This window comes from Accipiter gentilis, chromosome 9 (assembly GCF_929443795.1).
Source record: "Accipiter gentilis chromosome 9, bAccGen1.1, whole genome shotgun sequence".
NCBI classification, from domain to species: domain Eukaryota; kingdom Metazoa; phylum Chordata; class Aves; order Accipitriformes; family Accipitridae; genus Astur; species Astur gentilis.
This window is the reverse complement of record NC_064888.1, coordinates 25545903-25572888: the sequence shown is the minus strand read 5'-3', so window position 1 is coordinate 25572888 and position 26986 is coordinate 25545903. Positions and strand designations below refer to the sequence as shown.

At 35.7% G+C, this 26986-nt stretch overlaps 1 protein-coding gene across 4 annotated transcripts in view; it reads left to right on the top strand.

Annotated features, from left to right (window-relative positions):
* The window catches only part of PLCE1 (phospholipase C epsilon 1), a 165165-nt gene that overhangs the window by 25394 nt on the left and 112785 nt on the right, over positions 1–26986 (top strand). For all 4 annotated transcript variants that reach the window (XM_049809586.1, XM_049809585.1, XM_049809584.1 and 1 more), the window contains exon 2: positions 119–1702. In XM_049809586.1, coding sequence (XP_049665543.1) covers positions 515–1702 — 1188 coding nt within the window. In that variant the 5' untranslated portion in view covers positions 119–514. The remainder of the gene's footprint in view (positions 1–118; positions 1703–26986) is intronic.

The following is a 26986-nucleotide window of genomic DNA, read 5'->3' as shown; positions in this document are numbered from 1 at the left end:
CTGTTGTTTTGTGTTCCTTCTCTTTACTTAAAAAGATTTCTTTCTGTTGTAGTTGTGATGGTGGATTTTGTGCCATGGATTCTGTTCAATATATATATTTTTCTTATTTTCTTTACAGAAAACCAACTTTTTGGATGCCCTATGGGGAGGTGCACCTTTGACATGGATTATTTGTTTGGTCATCTTCTACAACCTGAGGCGACAGTGTGTGTGCTACATAAGATAGAATAATTAATTATGGGAAGAGACAAGTCAAATGGTTACATCACAGTAAGAAGCTGATTTAAAAATGTTTGTATTTCATGCCAGTAATCCAAGGCTGGGAAAGCCTACTAGCCCAACTGTCAAAAAAATTAATTTTTTTTAAACCCAGTTCAAAAAGAACATATTTTACTATGTGTTCCGTGATTAATTCACACTGAATCTTTTATTATACTGAAATCATGGAGTGAGGATTGATAGACAACACGCCCCCATCCCCAACACAAATCTAGCAACTAAAGACTGTGTCAAGATGACCTCTGAGGAGATGACAGCGTCTGTTCTCGTCTCTGTGGCACAGGGTAAAGTGATACCTGCTCAGTCAGCTGAAGATGAAAATACTGAAAATGCTTTGGACACCAATGTTATAAAAAGACATACAGCCAGTCCGGGAAGGCAAACCACACACGCTCTCTCATACTTACACAGACTTGAAGAAGAAAGTCTTCAGGGCTCAGTGCCCAAAATACTCTCTCTGGCGAAAGAACAACTGACTAATGACAATAGCAATGAAAACTTCTGGGAGAGGAACAGCTCCATCCCTGATTCAGTGGAATTTCCGAACATTAACTGTAACATTGTACAGAAAAAGTACACGAGCAATATCTCGTGCAGCCAGTTGTATAAATCTTGTGATCCTTTAGCAGGGGGAGAGGCGTGCCTGGAAACTGGAATTCCTGTTTCACTGGAAAGAGCCATGCTTGCTGAAATTCAGTTGAAAATGAATGGACCTCCGTTAAGAAGCCAGACAGCAGTAAATAAGAATGACAGCAATGATACTGATAAAGTGGCCTTTTTTCACTTTCATTGTGCTAGTGAAAGGAATATATCAACGGCTTTGTGCAGTTTACACAACAGCTTCATTTTGGATGACTGCTTGCAGCCAGTAAGTGTTGGTGATGGTAACACCACTGGTTCCCCAGCCTGCACTTGCAGATTAATGGAATTGACAAATAATTGTGAGAATGAAAATGGGCAGCAGTTGTACGAAGACACTTTAAGGGATAAGTATTTATGTCTGGAAAGAGCCCCACGAAAGGTTAAAGTGGCGTGCTCAGGTCACAACTTCTGTGGAAATAACTTTACTGGAAGAATGCCCTCAAAGCCCTTTCTGAGCCATTTTGAAGACTGTAATGATAACTGTGAAGAAGAGATGGAAGAGGATTTTTTTAGAAACAAAAAGGAACGTTCTACTTTATTAATAAGACGTTTCTGTAAAAATGATAAAGAGGTTAAAAAATCAGTTTATACTGGAACGAGAGCAATTGTTAGGACTTTACCTTCAGGGCACATAGGAACCGTTGCTTGGAATTATGTTGAGCAAAGGAGAAACAACAGTGGCTTGAAGCTTTCTAGGATTACAACAGAACAGCTAACTATAATTCAGTCCTTAATAAAATGGGAATTTAATTCCTTTCTTGAGAAGTCTTTATGGTACGAGGTAAGCTTTTCATAGTGTTGGTTTTGTTGTGGTTTTTTTTTTTTTCTTTTCATAAAAGTTTTGATAAAATGATGACCTTTTCATTAAAAAAAAAACAACAAACTAGTAAACACTTAGTAACACCGAACAGGATATTTCACTTAACCATGCTAAACCTTAAGTTGAATACTGCTTTTTAGAAGAATATATTCTCATCCTTTAAAAATCATTGTGGTTTAAAATAGGCATGGGGTAAAATGTATAATTTTATATCTGTATAAAATTTATACATACCTACATATGTATGTATGTACATATATATCTATATAAAATGTATATAGGTACATATACATAGATAGATGTATAAATTTTGTATCTTTATATATTATTTATATATAAGAATGTAATTATACACAGATACAAAAATATATACACATTTTATAGATATTTATATTCTAAATAGATAATGTATATAATATTTATATTTATACGTATATGTAAAAGATGTATTAGTATATATTATAGATATACACAGTTGAATATATATGGCATATTTGTGTATATAAACATTTGATGGATATATTAATGATATAATAATGACATGGAATAAATTGTATAAAATGATAACTGGCAGTATTAGATCCCAGTGAAAAATTTTGTTGCTCTAAAAAAGAAAGCATAGTATTTTCCCTAAGTTACAAATATTTATAATGCTTCTATGCTTGCAAATAATTTTTAAAAATTATGTAATGTTTGAATAACATATATTAATGTGCTGATATTGCCCTGATTTGTATTCTCTTAAATTAGATAATACAAAAAATTCTAAGTTTAGAATGAAATAATGAATGCATAAATTATTACTGTAGAAATGAAACAGCACTTCCTTAATAAATTATTTGAAGCAGTAAAAGATTTTCTGTGATGGTAGAATTTAAATAGTTGTTGATGGAATCTATAAAAGATTTTGACCACTGATTCTCAGGGATTCATCTGAAATGTGACTACTGAGAAAGAATGGACCAGCAGGATGATCACAGCAAGAGAAATTCTTTCAAGAAGATTAAGAGAAGAGAGGTTTACTGAGTTTAGCAAAAAAAAGGAGGTGTGATTTTTCTCTGTTAAAATGTGTGAATAAGCTCTAGGGAGGGGAAAATAACCAAGGTAAAGGAGAGTGTGGTCAGACTAGCTATGCTTATAAACTGGTCTGGAACAAATGTAGGTTGAAAACTGGAAGAAATTTCTAGCAGTTAGTGCTCAGAATCTGCAACGGCTTTCAGTAGGACTGAAATGGAGGAAAACTTAATCTACTTGTGTAGAATCATAGAATCATTTGGGTTGGAAAAGACCTTTAAGATCATTGAGTCCAACTGTAAAACTGATAGAATGGATTATATGAAATTTTGTCAGTGATAACAGAAGAGTGGACTTGGTGTCTCAGGGGCTCCATGACAATTGTGCCCTCCAGTAATATCCTCATGTCTTTCTAGAAACTAGTATTTTTTCCATTTAAATAGTTGATTGAAGAGTTCTACGAACATGCGTATCTCAGGTTTTTGTATTAGGTTGCAAAGCTTTGTGGTGCTGTTCATTATTGTGATATTCACTATCCTAATCAGTGGAAGTACAAACTTGCTGGTACAGCACATGCACTGCATGGTGCATGGTCCTGGTCCCATGAAGGGATGAATATGAGCCATGTCTTCACCTAACATGATATCTGCTTGGTATGTTTGTATCATTATAAGCTTTTTGGGGGGAGAGGAGGGAGAATGTTTTGTAGCTGAGATCTAGTGCAATTTTCACTTATATAGGTATGAAAAGGGAAGATTGTGTTTAGGTTTCTTCACTGGGCATTTCCAACTTGGCTTGAGTTCCTTAACTTTCAACATACATGCCTGTTTCACCACTTGCCACCACTGCTGCGTAATACTGAATGTATAGCATTTTGGGGTGTGAGGGCTTTGATTTGAAGATTTTTTTGTAGTACATACAGAAACTCAGATATAAATGTAATAAGTACTCACTGAATAATTATTTAAATAGGAAAAGTTCTGTCTACAAATGAACAAAAGATTAACAGACACAGTAAAGCACTCTACATAATTACCATGCACAGAATATTTTCTCATGGTTAGAAAAAGCTTAAAACCACATGATTCTTCTTCTAAATGGCGAATACAAATATTTTTCTTCTAACCTCTGTATTTTATGTCTTTATGTATAATATGCATCAAGAATTCTTAGCTTTATCTTTCTGTTAATTTAGTGTGAAATATAATTTCTGCAGTAATATTTCTATGTGTTTATGGCTTATATTATTAGCATTATATATGTTTTTTACACAAACATAGAAATTAACTCAGTGGATGTGACAAATATATGGACCTGTTGAACATATGCAGTGGGTTAAAATAATTTAATGAATTATAAGCATTTGTAGGAAGCTTTCATGCTAATAATCAAAGGAAGAAGGAGAAAGTAGTAAATGAATGTGGCAATTTGTTCTTTCTTTCCCCTTATCTCACCCTTTGAGCATGCATTCTGTTTGGAACAGCTAAGTGAACAGTAGTTCTGTTCTTCAAGGGGAAAAAAAAGTTGGAGAAAATAAGTTTTCATACCAGTACTGGTGTAACATGGAACAATAGAGACCTTTATGTTTTAAGTAGGAAAATGTGGGTCTCATTTGTGCATATCCCTTACATAAAAATTCTAGTGTTAATAAAGGAAAGGCACTGAACCGTTGTCTTGCTGAACAATTTTTTCTTTTTTCTTTCTCTACATAGGAAGGTGGGACTGAGGCTTTGCATTACATAGAAAATAGGTGAAATGATGTATTTTTTTTAATGTAGCATATGATTACTGTTTATAGATATTTTATATGCAGATTTAGACTCCTCTGCTCTGGTTTTAATGTATGTATTGTATGAAGAGAGAAGATTTTAATGTTGAATATTTTTCTAATTTTGCAGGTAGTTTTTGTGGCTATATACAGTGCAGTACCCTTATCAGATGGATGTGTGTAACATGGCTGTTGTATCTATTAATGAGAAATTTGCTTGTCTGTGTTGGAACAGTGCAAGCCCCTCATGTTAGTACATATTAAAGATGTTGCAAATGCGAAGAGTTTGCTATAGAAACAAATAATGAGAGTACAGTCTTTGGTGTTGGCTTTGCTTGGCGTGGCACAATGTATCTACTACTTGGGTTCTGCTCAGCTGCATCATATTAGCAATCTGACTAATTACAACAGTCAGAGTTTCTGGAATCATTGAACCATCTGTGTCTGTGATATGTTAGGTTCATAGTGCTGAAGTATGCTGCTTTTTTTTCCCCTGATATGATGGTGTTTCTGCGGTGGTGGTAATGTAAAATGGCAAAAGTAGCCAGGTCCACCGTTGACTAAGATAGAGCAGCTCACTAGACTACCACGGGGTGGTTCTCTCAAACCAGGTAAGTGACCTCAAGGTCTCCAGATGACAGCTGCAACAACACAGTTGCAGTGCATAATAGCTGAATTCTTTAGTGAAGCTTATTCTGTAGGCGTCAGTACCATCTTTGCTGTGTCATTACATTCCTCATGCCAGTAGTTTGAGCTTTAAGAAGCAAGAATTCTGCTGGCTTGCTTAACTCTGCTCAGATAGAAGTTGGTGTGCTAATATATCTTCTGCTCTTCATAGCTGCTAAGGAGCTACTGAAATGCCAAATACTCATAAGGCAACAATTAAAAAAACCCACCGCAATTGCCCCTACATCTGTTTCCAGATAGAATAATGATTTTATTATAGATTTACCTTGTATGAGTGTTTCACAGTTAATTTAATGATTTGGTGTAGTAGTTCAGTATTTGTTAGCATCATGTATTTTTTTCCATGTAGTGTCCATAGTGTTTTTATGATTCATCTGTTAAATCAATGTAATGCAAGGATTTTTTGATTATGCATGGCTAATGTAAGGAGTCTTGTAGTAAGATTATTTTATTTCCATAATGTTGAGCTATAGTCAGTTGCTGGCATCTGTTAACAAAGAGTCAAGGAGAGAAAAAAGATTTGGAGGTAAAAATTTTTTACTATCCTGTTTTATTAATGTGATATCTAAACTAGTCATCTTGGATAATATTTTTAAAGAAAGAAAGCAAGCCAGGCACAAGTAATTTCTGTTTAAAAGATAGTATTTGTCTGAATCTTTTTTTGGTTTAGAATTTATTATTAAATTCTGAACACATTCAGAATTAAAATGAGTATTTTGTAATTAATATAAATGTTAATTTTAATTCTGAACCTACAGAAAGCTTGATTTCCTCCCTCTGTAGCTTTCCCTGCTGCCGAGGTGTATCAGCAGCTCTAGTCAGTATATCTTCATGTTGCATGCTTTTGTGGCATTTCCGAAAATACAGATAGAGTATTTCACTATCAGTCATGAAAATAATGTCTGCTTTGACTGTTTTGACAACCAGTTGCACTAGCTAAATACAGGAGCACTTTACATCAAATGCTAACATATGTTTATGAACAAAGGGAGGGTTAGTTATGCCGTATGTTCAGAAGAACGTTTTTTTGGTTGTTTTTCTCAGCTGTTGGGTTAATTGTAACCTTTTATTGTCAATATTTTGTCAGAATGACTAGTATAACACTCTTTTTTATCTAGTAGTATCTTGGAAGATACAGTTTTCCATAGTATTCAAAACATAATTTATATAATGAAGAGGCCTATATTGATTCTTAAGAAGTGAAACGAAAACTTGAAAGCATCTGCCTTACCCTCTGTGCTAATGATAATAATACAAAGCATAAGAGTCCTTGTGTAGTGCTGTGTTTCACTCAGATAACTGGTCTGATTTAGTAGAACAGACACAAAGCTTGTTGGAGTGGCCACATGAAATCACCTGGCAATAGGAGTCTTATTAGTGAAGTTATTCTGCCAAAGTCTGTGAGATTCATAACCCACAAAGCAGCATAAAAATTTGAATTCTTACAGGCTTTCACTTCTTGGTTCTTTTTACTTGTTTCTGTAGGAATTTCAGGTCTAGATTTGCTGTGATATCATCCTTCTGTTAGGATTATGTGGTTTTCTCACAGGTTTTTCCTTCTTCTTGCTCCATATTTAAAAAGATGGAATTCTTTAAATGGACTTATACTCTCTTCCCTCCCAGTTTTGCAAGCATACCTAAAATGTAACACTGCTCTTTATGCTAAAGTTTGTGCTATACTTGTACTTTTATTTTAAAAAAAAGAAGATAGTTTGTGATCCTACATTATGGATTACAGACCAGTTTGGGGGTTGAGATTTTTTGTTTTTCCATTTTGAAATAAAATTTCTAGTCCCAACGTGCTGGAAGGAATTTACAGGAAAAAAAGACATAAAACAAGTATCTGCAAGTGGTTGGGGTTCTCCTCAACTCTAACAATAATTTTTTTTATCTGACTCTGCATGAGTATTTGGCCTATTACTAATGTAATCATGTTCTTAGACAAAAAGGTTTATATTCATATTTTAAGTATTTAGTAGGTATGGATGAGCTGGTTTTTGTTCTTCCTGGACCATGTGTTTCTTGCTTTTTTTGCATAGGAGTTGCAGTCTTTTATTTAAAGAAAAAAGTTCATGAGCAAAATTGACTATTTGGAAAAAAATCAGGGAAGCAAAAGAGAAGCCAAATAGGCATGAAATTATGTTTTCCCTTCAGTAAGTGCTGTAAAAATAAATTGAACTTTGTTAAATGAAGGTCTATACTTATATTTGCTTTGGGTTGAGTTACTCCAGTTTTAAAGGCTAGCTTTAAAAACAGAAAATTTACCCTCTGTCTGTAGAAGTAGTCAGTTTTAGTATCATAATGTGTGACAGAATTAGAGATAAATCTCTTAATGCTTTGTATTATTTTGTAGTTGTCTTATAGCTTTAACAATTTTGGGCCAAATTACGAACAATAAGTTTTAGCTGTGAGCACACTTAGGTATTGAGAGCCAATAGTGTGGGAGTCTTGGCAAGAGCAATGTATTATGCCTTCAGTTTTTCCACATTTTCTGACTTTCCTTCTAGTGACTGTTCATTAACTGTAAAGAAGCATGAAGATCTGTTTTAGAAAATCTCCAGCAGCACATTAAAGAGTTCATTTTACAGTGTTAGAGTTGGACACTCTTCTAAATTCTTTCTCAGTTGAAACTAAGTTGTCTCTATTACCTATATGAACTGTTGAAAAGTTTGGGTTGTTTACTCTGGTATAAGTGAATAAAAACTGTGCTGTATAAAGATCACTCTGCTGGTGAGTGAATAGTTAAAATGTGAATTTATAAGAGTTCATATACATTTTAATTTATCTTGCTTTTCTACAGTCTTTCAGGATCTTTTAAAAAGAAAGTTTTCTAAAATGGTAGAAGCTTGGGTTGACAGTAATTGGTAGGCATATATCTTATTGGTATGAAATTTCATAAAGGACTTACAGGAAGATTTTCTACTGTAAAATTATACTTGTCACAGATTCTAAGGCATCTTCCAAGAGATATGAGGCTATTTAGTTTCTCTGTTTGTGAAAAGTGATTTGATATAGTATGGTTATGAGCCTCTGGTCACGAAGAATTTTGCTTGAAAATACAGACTGGTGACAGCTTAAAGAAAAAAAAAGGAATAACAATTGAACATAATACAGCTGTTAGGTACTGTCCAAGTACATATGAGCTGGAGTATCAAGGGACAGGATTGCTCTGAGGGTGCTCCCACACCAACCAAAGCTAATTACATCAGTGCAGCAGTTGGAACCAGCGTGGCTCAGGGCAGTGTGAGAGCATTCAGCTTTCATCAGGAATGTCGGAAGTGGGGCAGCACTGGAAACATAAACATGCAGCCCTGGCATTTGTAACCACTTTCTTCTTCTTTCTTTTTTTTTTCAATTCTCCTAATAATTTCTCTAGAAAATTACATAGAAGCTGTTCCTTCCCTGCAAAACACGTATATGAGAAAGTGCTCATATTGCCCTGCAAATTGTGTGAAAGTATCAATTTTTTAAATATTTTGAACTGTAACCAGATACAATAATTTTTGAACTGAGATTGGAGACTCACTTTTGAGATGCACTCATCAATCCCGTAGCTGAGTATGAGAGAGAAAAATATGTTGGATTGGCTTGTGATCATTCTTACTTACAGATAATATTCTTGTCTTCCCATTTGTATGAAGTTCAGAAGAGTCTTTTCATCTCTGGATTTATAACACTTGCTGTAAAACCCTTAAGATTTCCTTAGTATATCAAATACTCAAAGATAGATAACTACAGATAAATTTGCTGTCATAGTATGGAAATATGCAACTGTAATGAAAAAGTTTGTTTTTATCTTGAAATCAGCATATGCACTTGTTGAGTCTGAATAATCTCATTAACTCTTGTGAAAATAGGAGATTTTTCTTTTTTTTTTTTTCTTAGCTTTTTCAGTAACCATAATGCCTGTTGGCTGTTGCCACCATTTGGACTTTGAATCCACATAAAATAATGTGAGCTTCTTTTAAGGTGATTAAAAGTGATTCTTATGTACTCTTCGTGATTATTTTTACTTTATTCTCCTGACACCATAAAAATTGTTTTCAAGAAACCACAACAGATACATACCTTCATTAGTGAAGTGTGGGCAAAACAAAGGATGTATTATTAGCTGCTCTAGTTTTGTGTTACAGCAGTCTTAGTTCTTGAAGTGTTTAGGCATTCCCTTCAAGTATTAGAGAATGGGTGAACTCCTGGTCATATTGTAATCTATTTAAAATTTCCTGTTGGGATGATATTACTCAGCGGTAGAAAAGGATGATGTGCACAATGGAGCTATTGGCTTCATGGGAACTGTAATTTTACATTTTAATAGACAGACGTATGCCAAACTTATATTAAGCAGTTTTAATACTATAGTTTTAAACTAAAAATATTGTATATATAAATATGTATAATGCATTGTAAAATAATTTGGGTGGGATCACTAACTTGATGTATAAAACTTGCTTCAGTACCCCTCAGGTGCATATGCTGTTATTTACTGTTCATGTTACCACACTGCTTGGAAGCCCTACTTCTGGACTTGAATCTGTTGTCCTAGCTGTTTTACTAACAAGTGATGATCTCATCTGTTCTGTAGACTTAAGAGGCAGGCAGTTGTTAGTGAGCTTACTCAGGTTTTGGAGAAGATAAACTCCCAAACACTCTCCATATGCTGTGGCTAAATTTTCTTTTACCTCAGCAGGCTTAGTAGCTGTGTGCTGCACTGTAGTCTGCAGAAGGGACATAACCTAAGTTTCCAGGGAGGGGAGGAGGGGGGGCAGAAAAAAATTTTCCCGCCAGTTCCAACTGTTAATATTTGGTAATTTTAGAGTTATGCATAAAAGCAAAGAAAAAACAAGGGTTTTTTTTGTTTGGTTGTTTTTTTTAATGTATGTAGCCAATCAACACTGAAATACTTCTAGGCTGAATAAAGGTGTGAATGATAATTCTGAATAGTTTATCTTTCAGCAAAAATATAAGGCTGTATCTGAGCCGTGGAAAATTGTTTTAAATGTGATTGTGAGTTGGATCAAGAAAAAGATCTCTGAGAGAAAACTGTCATCAATCGTCTCTGTTTTAAATTAAGAATTTATCTTGAGTAACTTTGCAGACTTAGAGCATGATGCTGCAGACTTAGAGCATCATGCTACAAACTTGAGGTCGGTGTAGTTCTGACGTTGTGCATATGTAAGATATTTTACTTTATATAAGCACATTATGGTTGCAATAGGAACCATAATGTTGAACCTCCTGTCTGTTGTTTACAACCTTGGGACTGCACTAGGTGGCTTGTGTATGTAAATGTATATATTTTAAAGGGAAAAAGTATTATTTCACAAACATTCAGAATATTTCCCTTCTATGAAATTAACTTGCATTCTGGCTCACCTATGTGTCCATTTGAAACTTACCTTACTTAAAATACAGTCAGGGAGAACTACTAGGAGTGCAAAATCTCTTGCTACATGAACATTTCATTATCATCTAGTGATTTGCCATCAGCATAAAGGAGGGTTTTGTCTGTTAACACCAAGTCACTCAACAGGTTGAGGCTGTAGAAAAGATAGGTAGAGGTTATCAACAAGCATGAAATATATCATGGATCATGTTTACAACAGCAGTGTATTAATTCTCTTATTCTCTGGCAGTCCAGAAATAGAGGGGGTTTTTTGTTGGTGGTTTTTTTTTTTTTCTTTTCTTGAACCAACAGATTGGAGATGGACTTTTATAATAATTTGAATGCTGCTTTTGAGCAACAGAGTTCTTCAGGCTTTCATCTGTAGAAGGCATTTGTGAATCATTGCATATTTTGTTTAGCTTGCACAGTGTTTCTTTGCCATTGGTTTGGAAAAACTGCAAATCTAGCCTTTGTAAATGATGATCAGTTTTGAGTGGGTTTTTTTGTGTGTGGTGTGGTGTGGTGTTTTTTTTGTTTTTTTTTTAGTTTTGAACACACTTCTCATCACACTTTAACTTTGACCAGCTGTTTCCTGTTTTTCCTCCCAGTGGTTCAGCTGCTGAGGAGATAAACACATCAATGATTTGTTTCAGAATTAAAATTACCTTTATAAAATGATGGAAGAGTAAAACTTGTCAGTTGGACACCATTACAACTAAAGGTATGGTGAAATTCAGAAGATTGCTGTACCTAGTTCTTTCATAGGTTGTAAAGCTTTTGCTACACAGGGAGCTCATTTGATACAGAAAAATTAATCCAGCTTTGGAAACACCAGGGTGAAGCTTTGTGTGGGGGATTTGTGTGTGTGTGATGGAATTTTTCAAGCAGTTCCTATTTTTTTGTGTTCATATGAGAATATTTTGATTTATCTGACCTAGAATCTACATAATGACCTGACCATTCATCATATTTCTCCGGTTCCATCTTGAACCCCCCCCGCCCCCCCTCCCCTGGTTTTTGGACTGATTCGGATAGAGGAAATGTTCATTTTTTGAACATACAAACTATTTTGGAATTTCAGAACTGAGTTTGTATATGTATTTTTGCAGAATAAAGCAGGGCGGTTTACCAGGAAAGACAGGGAGGAGTGGGTACATTACATGTTTATTAGGACTGGCTTGTGCAGTACACGTCACTTCTTTTTGTTCATGGTGAAATCCACATCCACAGTAGTTGTGTTTTGTCCTGGCTTCAGACATCTTTCTTCAGGACCTATAAATGAGTTATTTACTAACCCAAAAGGTGTTTACATAGATAGTAATGGAAGTATTGCCCTCTGTGTTTGGAATTGAGGTTGTCACTGTGTAGGATTGCAGAAGGATCACTTATTGCTCCTTCTTTTTTTGTCCTAGTGTAGCAGGCTGTTCTGTGGCATCTGGCATCACCTGTCCCTTGCTCTGCTTTTGTCCACTGTGACATAAATGGTCAGATCTTATTTAGTCTGCACCCTCTGGCATGATAGAAAAGCCATACAGAGACTGTTGATAGCATGTCAACTCCCATGGCCAGTGATCCTCCCGCTATTGAGGGCTTTAAGTATTCCTTACCTGCTAGGTCACCGAGTTTCTTATCACCGAGCAGCAGAGGAAAAGCTGGGGCTTTGTGGTGAAGGTCCCAGCCCTAGAACCTTAGAGCATGAGTTTGCTCCCCTGGACAAGGTGCTCTATCCCTCGATTTTTTTTTTATCTTTACCCATTTATAGGCCTTATTCCATACCATTTTTAAGGCCCTACAAACTTCTACAAATGCCAGCCTTAATAGCATTTACCTCAGGGTGTGGTCCAGCTGTTGCCATTTGAAAAAGACTCACCCCTGCAGCTTGCACTGTCTTTATTTCCCTATGGCTTTTCCAGGCTCCTTCTCCCCAGGTTCCTTTTTGTGGATGACTCAAGACCTGCTCTCTCTTTTTAGGCTTCCTGACCTTGGAAGACTCCATGGGGTTTCTCATTAAATTCTGTGAGGGGAAGGGGGGAGCATTCTCCCCCCCCCCCCACCCCCCCGAAAACTGTTTTTTTATAACTCCTCTTAACTAGTTTTGCTCTTTTTACTTCAAGCCTATCAGTAGTTGTCTGTTCTTGTTCCCTAGTGCCATTCTTGAACTTACCTGCAGCTTCCTTATTATCCCCTAGTCTGGTGGTCTTTATGGAGCCTCCTTTATCCTTTAGTCTTTTATATAGAGAAAAGACTTCCTAATATATTTCCCTTTAGTTCTCTAGTACTAGGTAGTATTTCTTCATAGTATTCACAATCTGCTCCAGCCGAGTCTTAATAGTTAAGGCTGAAGTTCCTTCTTCATGCAGTTGTGTGGTATTAATGGACACTCTTGCTTCTTAATAGAAGCCTTACGTCCAAAGCCTTACGTCTGGCTGCTTTGAGCTCATACAAATTTATATGTGGTGTCTGTACCATTTATAGGTATTATATTTAGGTCTTAGCTTTTTTTTGGTCCTCTTCCTTTCCATGTTCTTTATAGGGATTTTTAAAAATTTTTTTTCAGTGAATGTTACTAAATAGCATTTAAACTTCACATTGGTTGATTGATATGCACATGGTTGTAGTATTACACTTTTAGACTGAAATTGGCTTTTCAAAAGAGCTGGTAATTTTGGCTGAAGTTAAATGTCCATTTCATTAAACTGTCATAGAGAATAGTACATTTGTAACTTTTTTCCTGTGGTAGTCATCAGAAAAAAAGAAGTATTTGCTAATTAGTATTTATATTAGGCATTAATGACCAGATTCCTCTGATACTTGCTTAATTTAAATTTCTCCAGTCTGCAAAGAAACACAAGGAAAACAACAGCCAAGATGAAAGCAGATTCACAGGACATACCCATGTGGTTGTGACTCAGTGGATCCAAGAGAAAACCTTTTTCATTAAGTAAAAGAAGTGGAAATTGATTTAACAGTACTGGGCAGAATTTGCTAATGAGATATGAGAGGTAGTTAACTGAAAGAACTAATGAAAATGAGCCAGTGTTCTATGAAAAACTTGGAAGGAAAATAAAAGAGATAGTTGACAAAGAGTCCTTTGAGTTTTGAGACTTTAAAAATGTAAATTGCAAAAAACAACAACAAAGTCTTATTTCCAAACCTAACCAGAACGAAAGGTTTTGCTGTTTTTCTGTGGAACTAGGACATATGTAAATTAGTGCTAGTGCTATCATGATGGTTATGTACAAAGGTTGCATTTTCAAGTAGAAATACAAGCAAAATTAATAGAATTTGGAGAGAGATTGTTAGTCATCATTTGATTTGTAAACCATTATGAACTGAGACACTCTGGCAGGGCTTGGTGTGACAAGGCCAAGCATGTGTGGCAAGGCTCAGTAGTTGGGCTATTTTGCTAGCTTCTTGGGTTTTTAATTAGATGGTGTTTTATAGTTTTTTGTTGTTTTTTTTTTTTTCCAGGAATATTTTCTGCTATGGAAAGTATCTGATGAAAATAACATGCTTTTTTAAAATGTTGGTTAGTTTAAAAAATTCAAATCTGCAAGCAGAGTTACTGAATCTCAGGTTTGATAAAAATAAATTTCAAATTCTTACCTGGGTAATAAATGAAATTAAATAATGAAATGAAATAAAATGAAACCTAACTTTGGAAAGCTTAGAATAACAAAGTTTCTTAGAAGACTAAGATGAGGCATATTAGAAAATTCAACACTGCTACTGATATCTTGAGTCTCCCTGCTTTCCAGAGGCTTAAAGACTTCCACCTCTCTCCCAGAGAGTAGGGACAGAGCTCCCAAATTTGTCTTGCTCATGTTACCGTTATCATGATAGCAGCAGTACTTGGCATGTGCACATGCAAGAAGGGTTGTTTGTTGCTTAGGTGACATTTGTCTATCATTAACAGTAGGTGCACCACAGCTTGGAAACCCATGACTGAGTCCATGATTTGGCTGGATCAAATTTTGTAGTTTTTCACCGAGATGAGATTATTTGCTTCATGTTCTTGATAAATACTATGTTAGCTCATATCTAAGACAATCTAGACCATAAGTTGGTTTTGTTTTTTGGAGAACAGAAGAAAAGTTGACATTAAATGTAATTTTTAAAAAGAAATTAAAGTGGAAAAGCCCATAAGCGTTGTATCATCATCCTGTAGTCTAACTTATGCCTCTGGCCCAGCCACGTCCATATTGTCCTCCCTCTCCTCTGCCTTACAACCTGCAGTGTAGATAACTTTCAACTTCAGATTTTAAACTGTTGCCTTCTATGCTATGGTCCTCTTGTCAGGCATGCTGATTTCTTTCAACACTGTGAGTGCCCTGAGGATATTGAAGCCCAGGGTCCAACCCCACTAAAATTATGGTTTGCTGAAACCTTGCTGACCCGGGCAAAGTTATTGCAGGGGCTCACACACCCTCCACATCCACCATTTTATGTCCAGATTTAAAGGGAGGGAAAAGGAAACTCTGTTCCTCCTATTAGCATACCTGAGCTGCTTATCTCTTAGGCTTGTCCTGGATGACATCCTAGAATTTCTGTCTGTGCTGTTTGTGTGTGTGTCAGCTCCAGCTGTTTGGGAGGCAATCCTACAGCTGTACCAAGGATCTGGGGCAGCTGCAGCTTCTAGGTGGGCACAGGCTGGATGGCACAGCATGCCTGCAAGATGGTAAAACAAGTTCAAGTTTTCCAGGTATTTATTTTTGAAAAAACCCTTACCATGTTTTCAGGCCAAAATGTTAAGATGTTAAAGTCTTCGAGACCCCTTAACACTGGGAAACAACTTTGTAATAAATTATCAGGGTTACCATTGTGGGAAAATAAGTAGTTTGGGGTGTATTTGTCTGGAATAGATTAATAATTATTGTGTAACATTGAAAACCATATTCTTTTTTCTTCTAGATATTTGCCTCATTATGATTCCCCCCCGCCCCCCCAAGAAAAAAGGTCCATAAAATAAAAAATAGATTAAGCACTGACAATTTATTAGCTGGAAATTTGAAACACCACACTGTTTTTGTAAGACTGCAGAGTGTTGTTGCTGCTGAGCATTCTGCAGTTTTAATTTTTCTATTTTTCTTATTTTTAACTTGTGTAAGCAAGCAAGCACTGTTAACAAGTCACTGATACCAGTTTTTCTCTAGCACAAAACATCTGCTTATTGAAGAACGTTACCTGATTTTCTTTTTCATCTGATCTTCTGTAGTTAGAGGTTCTCCTTACTATAGTATGTCTGTTATTGCACATGGTCCAGCTGTTGATCCTCTGCATTTATTAACACAAGACCTAAGTACGAATGAAGGGAATAAAAGAAATTCTATTTTGTGTTTCCTGCCTGAGTCAAGTTTGATCGTAGGACTTGCTTGGATCAAATGGCTCTAGGACCATGAGACTTTGTAGATCCCTGGTTCAAAGGCTGGTGTATATGCTAAGTGTTGCAAGTTGCTACTGTACAACCAGCTGTTGACATGGTGTCTATCTAACATGGTGCCTTTGTCTTAGCCGAATACCATGGACAGATGCAAATGATCTGACTGACATCGGTCAAATAAAGCATGGAGGTTTGAACTAGTCTTTATCAGAGCTGATCCCCCAAAACAGGAGGGAGACAATGTGAGAAAGTTTTGTTTATACAGTAATTCTCATTATACTTTTTCGAAGGTAGAATTCACACTTTATTACTACTCAAAAAAAGTTATAGCCAACATTTTTAAATACAGGCATTTAAATTAGACATAAAAAATTCATTATTAGTCAACTGGATAAAACTATCATGATTTTAGAGATGCTGAATGCCTTGTATTTTTCATAATCAGACCAGCAACCTTTAGAAATCTTAGGGATTTACAGGTTTGATTTTAGGAGTCCAGTTTGAAAATTTGGGCCTAAATTCCACTAAAACTCTCTGAAAGTGTTGACAGCATTTCTTTCTTTTTGACTACAGTATCTGCATAACTGTCATCACTTATTTCCGCTTAGACCTGGTTTTCATACATATGTACATGCACATACACACATATACATACATATTCAGATCATAAGTAACTGTGAATATCTGATATGATACCCATAATGATAAAATCTTTGTCTTGCTGCAGTCCTCTTGACAACACAACTACATTAAAGAACCTGGACAAACTATAGTGGTAGAAGAATCCTTATACTATATTTATGCTGACCCAAATCTCTGCAAGGATAGTTTTACAGGTATAACTTTCCTAGTAGAACTGTGTTAGCATCTCCTTCCTAGGAGAGAAAAGGCTAAAGTTTCAAAGCAGCTCATACATGACTGTGTATTGTAGATGTGGAAATTAATTCATTTCTCTGTACCTGGATTACAGCACATATCTGTTCATTTTTTGAAACTATCAATTCTAAACTATTATTGAAATTTGTACATTAGAAGAAAAAGAAACAGAAGTCTGATCTTCACCCATGTCACTGAAGTTTGACTATATTTGAAGCAAAATGTGAGGCATGTGCCATCTGGTGGATAGAATTATTCATACAGGTTTTTTTGGTAATCTTGATATATTTAACAAGCAGCTTCTATTAACATTTTAAACCCATTTCTGTTCTATGCTGCATTATCTCTTTTAATTGGCATTGGTGTATATTTCTTTAGTCTGAAGTAAAGGGGAAAAAAAAGTCTGAAAACTGAATTCAAGACAAAATGGAATTCCAAACTTGGCTTTGGTGTATGATTAGTGAAATGGATGCTTGGAAGAAAAACCCCAAAACCCAAATGGAAAAGTAACCATTTTCCCCCACTTCGAATATTAATTCTACAGGTTTAAAAATGAGTGGCAATGAGTCAAAGATCTTCTCTGATACACCTTTCTCAAGCCCCTGCCTTGTTGTAAATTATGATCTGTTTGACATGGTCTTTGCAGAAAGACTGGATATTGCTCTTTGTCTGCACTGACATGGCAGGTGAGGCTGGAGTAGTCTTGCAGAGCCCGTAGGCTCATGTCATACAGTAACTTTCAGGTTCCTTTGCCTGCAGGTCAGAATTGCTTTTTGCCAGCTATGTGGGGCACAGTTTCATCAAGTACCATATTGTACAGAAAGCCGTTCTTTTAAAAATGTTAGGCTACTAGTAGATGTGAATGTAGATGTGACTGGGTATTTTAAAAACCTAGATTAGGCAGATAAAGTGAAGAGTGTGGCCAGTATTAAATATTTTTCTTTTCACACAATGGTGCATGGGTGCATGACTTCAGGATAGTTTACAGAGTGGATACAGGGTGGGATAACAAGTGCATCAGTCAATGTGTATTGATTCTGATAGAGAATTTCTGTTACGTTGGTAGATAGTTTTTATTCTTTGCTCTTTCAGTGGACATGGAGGAGCCTAACATTCTGTTATCTACTGGAAGACTGATATTGCAGCTCCCTTTTTTTTTTTTTTAGACTGATTGAACCTAATAGATTAAATTTATTTTTTCTAAACTTATTCTTAGCATATTAGAAAATAATTGAAAAAGTACTTCACAATGTCTTTCGTACTGTGATTTACTACAGATCAGATCAAATAAAAGCAAGTTTGTGCTTGTAGTCTGAAAAGGAATTAATTATTCAAATACGTTGTAATCAATGCATGTGTGAAATGGAATTGTCATCACCATGTTACGTCATTGTTCCATTAGCTAATGTAATGGCAAGGAGAGAGCTGAAATACAACACAATGGAAAAAACAGGTAATGCTATTGCTTCCACATGCTCCTGATTTCACAGGGCTAGTTCAGGTGTCTGCACTGTGCTGCACCACATTCCCAGCTCTGAAGGTTTATTAGTTCAGTCATGGTGCACAAACAAGATGGAGATTTAATTGCACATGGAAACATTCATGGTTTATTTTATTACTGGAACTAAATGGCTACTTTAGAAGTATTTTAAAAGATTCTTCTTGACAGTAAATTTACTTACAGTAGACTCAACAGACTTATTATATGTGACTCCAAATTTCATGGCTCTGTTACTCTTGTAACTAATTTATTTCTCAACATTCAAAGATAAGTAATGTTTAAAAAGCTAGAAGAACAAGTGTTCACATTATTTGCAAAAATTACAGTTGAAATGTTTTTGCACCTTAGTGTAACAGAGCTTCTTTCTGAACTAAGCTGGTTTGGCACTTTTCTGTGTTGAATTATTTCATGAAGGAGCAGCATGTACAAGCTCACCTCCTTTTAACTGTTTCACTGGTTGGGAAGCACATGTTCAGTAAAGCATTGCTAAAATGGCTACAGTTTCATACTTCTTCAGGGGTCCTGTATTTTTTCAGAAACATATGTATGCTACCCTGGGAGTAAATTGTCTGGTTTGTGCTATGAATCTTACTGCGTTCAAAGTGTTTTATATGATCATTTACCCTCAAAAAGCCCACAACACTTCAAAAGGTTCAACAAACACTGGTGTCTAAAGTTGTTTTGAAAAGATCTTTTCCTGACAGTTTAAGCATTTTCCACGTGCTGCTGTTGTCTTCCCATGGAATGGTGAATGACTCCCACCATGTTATATTAAAAAAAAAAAAAAAAAAGTATTTTTCCCAATCTGATTGAATGGTGGTTAGCCAAAGGAGAAATCTAAGTGAATGCTGGCCCCAAACAGGCCAAGAGATTAAAAAAAAAAAAAAAAAAAAAAAAAAAAAAAGGGGGTGTGTGTGGGGGGGTGTGTGTTAAATAGGTTTTCCTAATATTTGGTCGGGGAGGGAAATATTTTTATGGTATTTAAAAGGTATTCAAGGATTCCTTCAGGCAATTTGTGCTGAAACCCGCCTCCACTTTCATTGAAAAGCTGGGCAGAAATTTTCTTGTTTTCATTTCCAACTTAAGAGCACAGTTAGGGAGGCAGGTCTTTTTCCACCCTGTGGGACCAAGCAGAAGAGTTAGGTCTTTTCACAGGCTTTATGATGTCATGTAGGTCAATTAGTCTAGATCCCACTTCTTATTTAGAAGAATAAGGTCCATGATGTATATGTCAAACCTTACTTTTCTGAGATTCCCCCCCCCCCCCCTTTATAAATTTGGGAATCCTCACAAAATGGTTTAAAGTTGGGGTTTGGTGTTTTGTTGACTTTCTTCTACAAACCAGACAAAATAATCTTTCCCTGAGGTGAATTTACCCATCATGTAGCCAACCTCCCTGGCTTTTTGTGCTTATATGGCTTGAAACTGAGATGATACTTTCTCTTGGATAGTCTTGTGTCATGACAGTTATGTTTATATGAATATAAACAAAAAGAAGATTTATTCTGAGCAAATTATCTGAATATGAAAGATCTATTCAATTTGCTTTGTTGCTTAAAATGTTCTCTGTTCACGTATATATTTGAAAAACATTTAAAAATCTGTATTTATGAAAATGTTGCACTTTGGCAAAATGATGAAAAGAAACATTTTTTCATGTAGAGAACAATGCAAACGCTAAATAAGATTATAGAAAAGAAAAATTTTAATTTTTTTTGCAATCTTCACTGCTATGCATTTCAAACAAGTTTAGGCTTTAAAGTTGAAATGTTTACAAAAAGTTAGTCAAGCCTCAATACAGCCTGTGAATTTCAAAAAACATTGGAATATCACTCCTTTAAGTCTTCACTAGCAGATTGCCCATTTTAGTTTCTACTAATTGAATAAGATTGTGGGCAAAGCTTTTTTTTGGCTTCTTTGTACCATTGTTATGGCTATAGAAAACAATTTTCCTGCCAGTAGGTGGAATCAGATGAAAATCTTAACTATTAAACACAGTGTGTAGCTGTGTTTTCTGATCTGGCCAAAAGAAATCGTGTGAGTAGCTACAGTTTTGAAGTTTGCTTAATAATAGCAGCCTTCTGAAAACTATTTAGCTCAGAAGAATATGAATTAGGTTGAGAGGAAGTTAGCATTTATATTTAAGAATTTTATGGCTTTGATACTGGTTCCCTGTGTGCATTTTTGGAGACTACTCCTGGATGGGTTAAAAATGTTCTATTATTATATGTTGTTTATCACTGTCAGACTGTAAAACTTTCTCCTGGATGTCTTCTTATAGTCATGTTCTCATATTTTTGCATTGTCTGAGTGAAAGTAAATCCTGTTATTTGTTAATATTCATAGCTGTTCAGGAAGCAGTTTCTTATGGGCAACTTTTTCTTTCACAGAAATTTAGAATTAAAATCTTCAAGCTACAAATAGTGACCTATGCGATGCAAAAAAATAAGGTGCCAAAAACCTAGAAACATGTGAACTTTGTAGACACTATTGTAGAAAATTATTCGGATAATCTTTCTAACTGTTTAGAACTAGATTTGTTTCAGACCTCTTATGAAGAAAGTTGGCACTATAATTATGTCTCAGAAGCATTCATAAGGAAAAAAAAAAAGGAAAAGGGAATGAAGGTTTCCCAGTTATATTGTGTGTATAAAGTTTTGGCAGTGTTGATTCTTTGTTAATTTTATGTATAATTATTAAGATAACAAGATTGTTGTATATTTGTATCTCCTCTGAAACATCTGAGTTTGTGCACAAAACTCAGTCTAAGTGACTGATTCGTACACCAATTTATCTTTACCCAACTCATCGAAAGAGGTCAGGGAGTGGACAAAGGTTTGTCTAGCCGTTTAATCGTGGCAGTTGAAGGAGAGTTGTTCAGTGAAGAGTGAGATACAGGAAGTTAGAAGTTACAGATTTTCTTTCAGACTCTTCCTTGGAATAGTTCTTATTTTGGAGATGTTCCTTACATACTTATTTTCTCCACCTTTGCTGTGTTTGTCAAACTGTAATAGTATTCCATCCTGATTTTGGCGTATAGTTTTCCCTCCTCCTGGGCATTGTGGAAATTAAGAGAAAAATTCACCTACCTAATACTACTAAAACTTTTCAATAAACTTTATAAATTAGGAAATGTACAGGAAAGAAAAATGTTAAGGTCTTTAGTGATGGACATTTCTGGCAAGGCTATAACGCAGACTTTCCAGTTGGTTTTTGTCAGGTATACGAAGTGCAAGCTAGGCTTCAGCCTGTTTTCTGAATTCCTCTGAAATGGTCTCCTGAATTTTTGTCATCTTTCCTTCTTACCAGTAATTTTATGAGCTGGAGGGTTCCCACTTATGTTCTTGGAGGAAATAATTTTTCATGGGAATGTTTTTCTCCTTCCACTGAGGAGAAGCTTTCCAGGTATGGTTTGGATCAAATCATACAGAATATTTTTGATGAAAAGCATAAGTTACTGGAGCTCAAAATACAGCTCACACTTCCTTAGTGAAAGGACTGGAGTACTTAATGTATCACAAATGCAGGTCTTGGTACAGATGCAGGTTCCAAAATGTCTAAGAAGCTAAAGCCCTTTGGAGAAACTTAGACAAATTTCATGAAAGGTATATGGGAGAACTTGTACCACCAGAGTTCTGCATTTGGGGTTTTCTGCTTTGGGACAGACTTGGCAAGCAGACCAAAGAGGATGTTGTCTTCATTTTCTCCCCCCCACCCCCCCGCTGTGTACTGTAATATGATTTCTTGCAGATATGTGCTCTCTCCAGTTCCATTCATATAGAGAAGTAGAAAGCTAATAAGATACATATTTAATGATTTGTAGGAAATAACGGAGTTTGCTTCTACGCTATAGCACAAATTTTCTCCTCTCTGCAGTGTCAAAGAAGGTCGCTGTGAAATTAAAACTATTTTAGAATTGACAGGCTCTTAATTAAGAGGTCATATAGTCAGTCTTCTGCAGAGATGGTTTGTTCTCTTTGGAAGAACAAAGCTGAGTAATAGTGCACCTTCACCTTTTTGTCAAGAAAATCCTGCAGCTGAGGAGAATGTCATCTTCTGCTAAAGCCGGTTGCACCATTTATGCCTCGTGTGCTGGCACAGTAAACGCTGAACTGTCATCCCTCAGGCATTTTGCAGTGGTTTGTTTACCTAAAATTCCTTGACATTATTGAGAAAACATAGCTTTTCTTCCGTGGACTGGAAGAACAACAAATAACAAATAAAATGTTGATGTGGGATGGAGGGAACAACATTGTTCATCTGTTGGATTCTGCAGAAGAGTGGAATCTCTTGTAAATATTCTCATGCTGTTAGGTCCATATGTTGTGGCACTGAAAGATACATAAAAAGTGTATCTGACAGGAAAAGCCTTTGGTTTTCTTGCTAACCCTGTGCTAAGATGAAGAGAGCAAGGATGTCTTACTGGTGCCTGACTGCCGACTGGTTTAGGCATGTCAACACTTACCTCGTGTCCTGCATGTGAGTTCCTGATCAGATCCTAGAAACAGCTCAGGCCTGAAAAGGTAAATGAATGCAGACTTGTCAGCCGCCTCCTCCTAGTCTTTCTTTTTTTTGGGTAGGGAGGCACTTCAAGGTGCTGTGAATTTAGTTAGTTCAACAAACCTGTTTGTGTAGAAAAGAATAGGTTCAGGACCATGGGGACATGATGATCTTAAATTCAACTGATAGCATTACCAAACTATACAAGGAATTTAGTTAGTGTTTTGTTCTTCTGCACAAACTCTAAGACCCCAAAGAGGAAAGAGAATTTCATTGTTTATCTGCCAGAAGTGCACTTAAATTGTATTTGAACAAATCTGTTAGATTTTTGTTTTGTTGTGACTGCCAAGAACAGATTGGCTGTCTTGAAGTATTTCTTTGCATAGTGGATCATGCTGCACATTAAAGAAGCTTAAAAGAGTAAAGCAGTTTCTGTACTAGATGGTATCAGGGTTCACGCTACTTGGATAATGACGTGGTCATAGGCACTTAGAGTGAAGATTTTATTATGGACTCCAGGAGTTAGGAATTTTCAGTTCAAGTTATATCTTTTGTTCAGGTGCTTTGTTCTAAATTCTCAAAGAACACTTTTGCAGCAATTGTAGAGTAGTAGTTTTGAAAGAACGTGAACCTGAGCAGCACATAATGTATAGGTAAACTACAGATTCTAGAGTTGCTTAGCTAAATCCATTGCATATTTTTAAGCCGTTATTTTTTACTTTAGTTGTGTTTCTTATCAACTACTTTTTTTCAAAACCATTTTGCTCACAAATCATTAATGTGTCCTTTAAAATGTCCATAGACTTGAAAATGCCAATATGTTATGAACTAAATGCCCATAGATGTTTGCCAACAAACTTCAAATTTATCTTGGAATAAATTCTCTTGTAGTTAAGAAAAGCAATTAAAACTACTTATCTGAACTTTATTATATTCCCTCGTTTGCTTAATTCAGAATGATTGTTGTTCCCCTACTTTACAGTGGAAATAGAAGCTGCTGCCTGGGACTGGAATGATTATAGTAAAGATGGGCAGCTTTTCATTAATATCTCCCATGTAAAAGTGGGGCTACCCATTATGAAGAAAGTGGCTTCAGTGAAATGAAGGAACAAGTTTGTCATGTAAGATTTCCGTTTTCCAAATATTAGCGGCTAGAACATCTGTAGATGTTTCTCTCAGTTTCCAGTAAAACATTTGGCAGGCCAGCTAAGGAAGAATAGCTGGTTTTGTAACTTGTAGTTGCGAGACACGTATAGTGATAGGGGATTTCTTCGAGGAGCTAATCTGTGCTGCACACCTCGGTGTGGTTAGAAGTGTATCCAACATGTTTTCTGTGGGAGAGCTATCTTTAAATGTTTATGTGATATGTCTCTATCAAAGATTTTCTATTTTGACAGATGCTTTTCAACAAAGTTAATCAGTAGCTAGAAAACAGCAGAGTGTATGTACCTACTATATTGTCATTCTACATAGAAACACTCGTTATTGGGCATCAAGTAGGCAAAGAGAGTACAGCTATCTCTGCCACTGATCACCTACACATGCTCTCCTTCCAGCATACTTTTTCTGTTGCCCTTTTGCTCAAATGTCATTGATTGATCCCTATTTCCAAATAATGTAATGAAATTGGTGTATGTGGAAGAGGTGTTTACCCTGTCTTTTCATACTTGGGAATTCCATGTAAAGACTTCTGTCAGTATTGATACCATGAAAAGGGGTTGTCTTCTAGACACAGATCTGTACAGGAAAAAAAGAGCCAAATTTTAGAATATCCGGTAGTCATGCCTTGTCAAGCAAAAGTACATTTTCCCTGACAGTAACAGGTAAGAAATTTTTTCAGGCTTCCAGCACTTGAAGAAATAAATCACAAATTGGTATTAGGGAATTTTGGGTACCAAAGCAGGTGTTGTAATGTCAAGGCAATACCAGAAAATCATTGATTAGAGATAAACAAATTATTTTCTCTAAAGAACAGTTCTCCACAGGTGGCAGTTGTATTACATTTCATTATTTTTAGTAAAAGTAAATGTTCTGTAGAAAAATAGATACAATCTATTCCAGTAGGTCTTACTCAAAAAATACATGCATGTGAAATTGTCTTTGCTTCATTTCTGGAACAGTGAGAAAACTGTATTGTAAAGCCAGAGCCTACATTACTTAAAATGTCTGAAATGTACTGATCTTTGGAGTGTTTAATGACAAGATTTTGTGAATTTTTGTAAATTTTTTTTATAGAACTGAGTTATTTCCTGCTATTTTTACATTAGTTGCTAGATGATGGTATATTTGATAATGATAGTCCTGATAAGTAATATTAATGCAATAATATTAAAACATTTATTACAGTTTTTTCAGAAATCATTGTATCTTTTTCTGTACATAGAAGTCATGAACAACAGTCTCTGCCATATATCCTTTTCCTGTATTTGTTGCTGTTAATTATTGTAAGAGGACACTGAAGGAGGCTATCAGCTTTTACTGATAGTTGGATGTTTTGCATGTTGTTTACTTTCCTGACACTCTAGCATGCAACTACAGCATATCTTTCCATAGTTTTTTTCTTCTGTGTTAGTTTTTCCATAACTGTAAGGGAAGGTATTTTAAAGACAGTAAGGGGTGAGTCATGTTATTTAAAGTATGTTTTCAGAAGTTATGGAACTGTCACCTTTACAGAAGTTTCTGCTACTCAGTGGCTTTTCTACTTTTACCTTTGTCATCACTACCTTTATCACATAATTATTTTTTTTTCTTCCATGACTTGTAATTCTTGCCTATCATTGCTTTTCAATCAGTGTCTGTCCACAGATGAAGTTATTCAAGAGCAGTATTTGAGGGTAAACTAAATAGTAATAAGGCCCACTTCTGAGATAAAGTTACCCAGGTTACCAGATACGGATTTATGCAAGTTTATTTGAAGTATGACCCTCTTTAAGGAGTCTTCCTGAGGAGTGTAAGGCCATGCAGGCACAAAATACCCAGCGTGTTGTAGTACTTCCATGTTGGCTCCTTCATCTATACTTTATTTAAAAGAAAATGGATTTGTAAGGCTGCTTATTTCAGTTCCTGCAGTAGGAAAAATTCTCTTCCATCCACTTCGTGTTCCTCTGCGACCCTCTTCAAGTAGCATACAGTCACCCTTGGAATTTTTAGGTTTGCAAAAATTACTTGTGAAACAGGCCTTTCTTTTATAAATTGTGCCCCCTTGTGAAGAAATATGGTGGTTTGATAGAAAAGGACATCTCCAGCATTACAGCAGAGCAGTGTGCAGCAACCTCAGCAGTATGCTTGGGCGCTGTTTCAAGAGGACACTAATTAGAAATAATCTTGTGTTTGTATAATTTGGCTCACAGTTTTTATTCCTATTAATCTGTATATTTTCTGCAATAATATGATTGTATTTGTAGCTTAGAGATGAGAAATCTAATGTGGGAAGAATTATTTTACTTACACTTACAATGAGTTTACATCATGCCAGTGACATTATTTTCTGTATTTATAAATACATTTTAGAAATTAGTTAATTGCTAACATTGTAAAATTTTTTTTTCTATAAATTCATACAACACCAGGAGACTAAGGCAGTGCTTTCAGATAAATTTAGCATTGCATCATTTCATTTGCAGTAATGTAAACACAGACTCCAGTATGTCAGCAAAATTAAATATTAAATATTTCAGATTTTATTATCTGTGTGTTTGTGGTGAAACTAAAATGCTTATGGAGTTTTTACAATGAACAGATTTCCACTGACTGTTGGAAGAGTAGACTTGTAGCAGCTGCAGAGGTGATGCAGCACCATGTGAAATGCAGCGATGGGATTAAGATTTGGCAATGTACTACTTTTCTCTCCAGGCTCTTAGGCAGTCCCTGTAGACGAGGACAGACTGTCATCTTGTATTGCTGAAAGCTAACTTGCAGTTTTTGCTTGTGTCTGCTTGTTTCAATTTCTATACAATTTTGACATTTTTCCTACCAGTTGATATGATACGGATATGGATATGGTGAAACACAAGGGGAAAAGGTATGGTTCATATACTATGAAATATAAAAAAAGTTTTTCTTGCTGCAGGAATAACAGGAAGGCTTTCCTTCTTCAGAAAGAAGAATGTAGTGCTGCAGAAAAAGATATTCTTGGT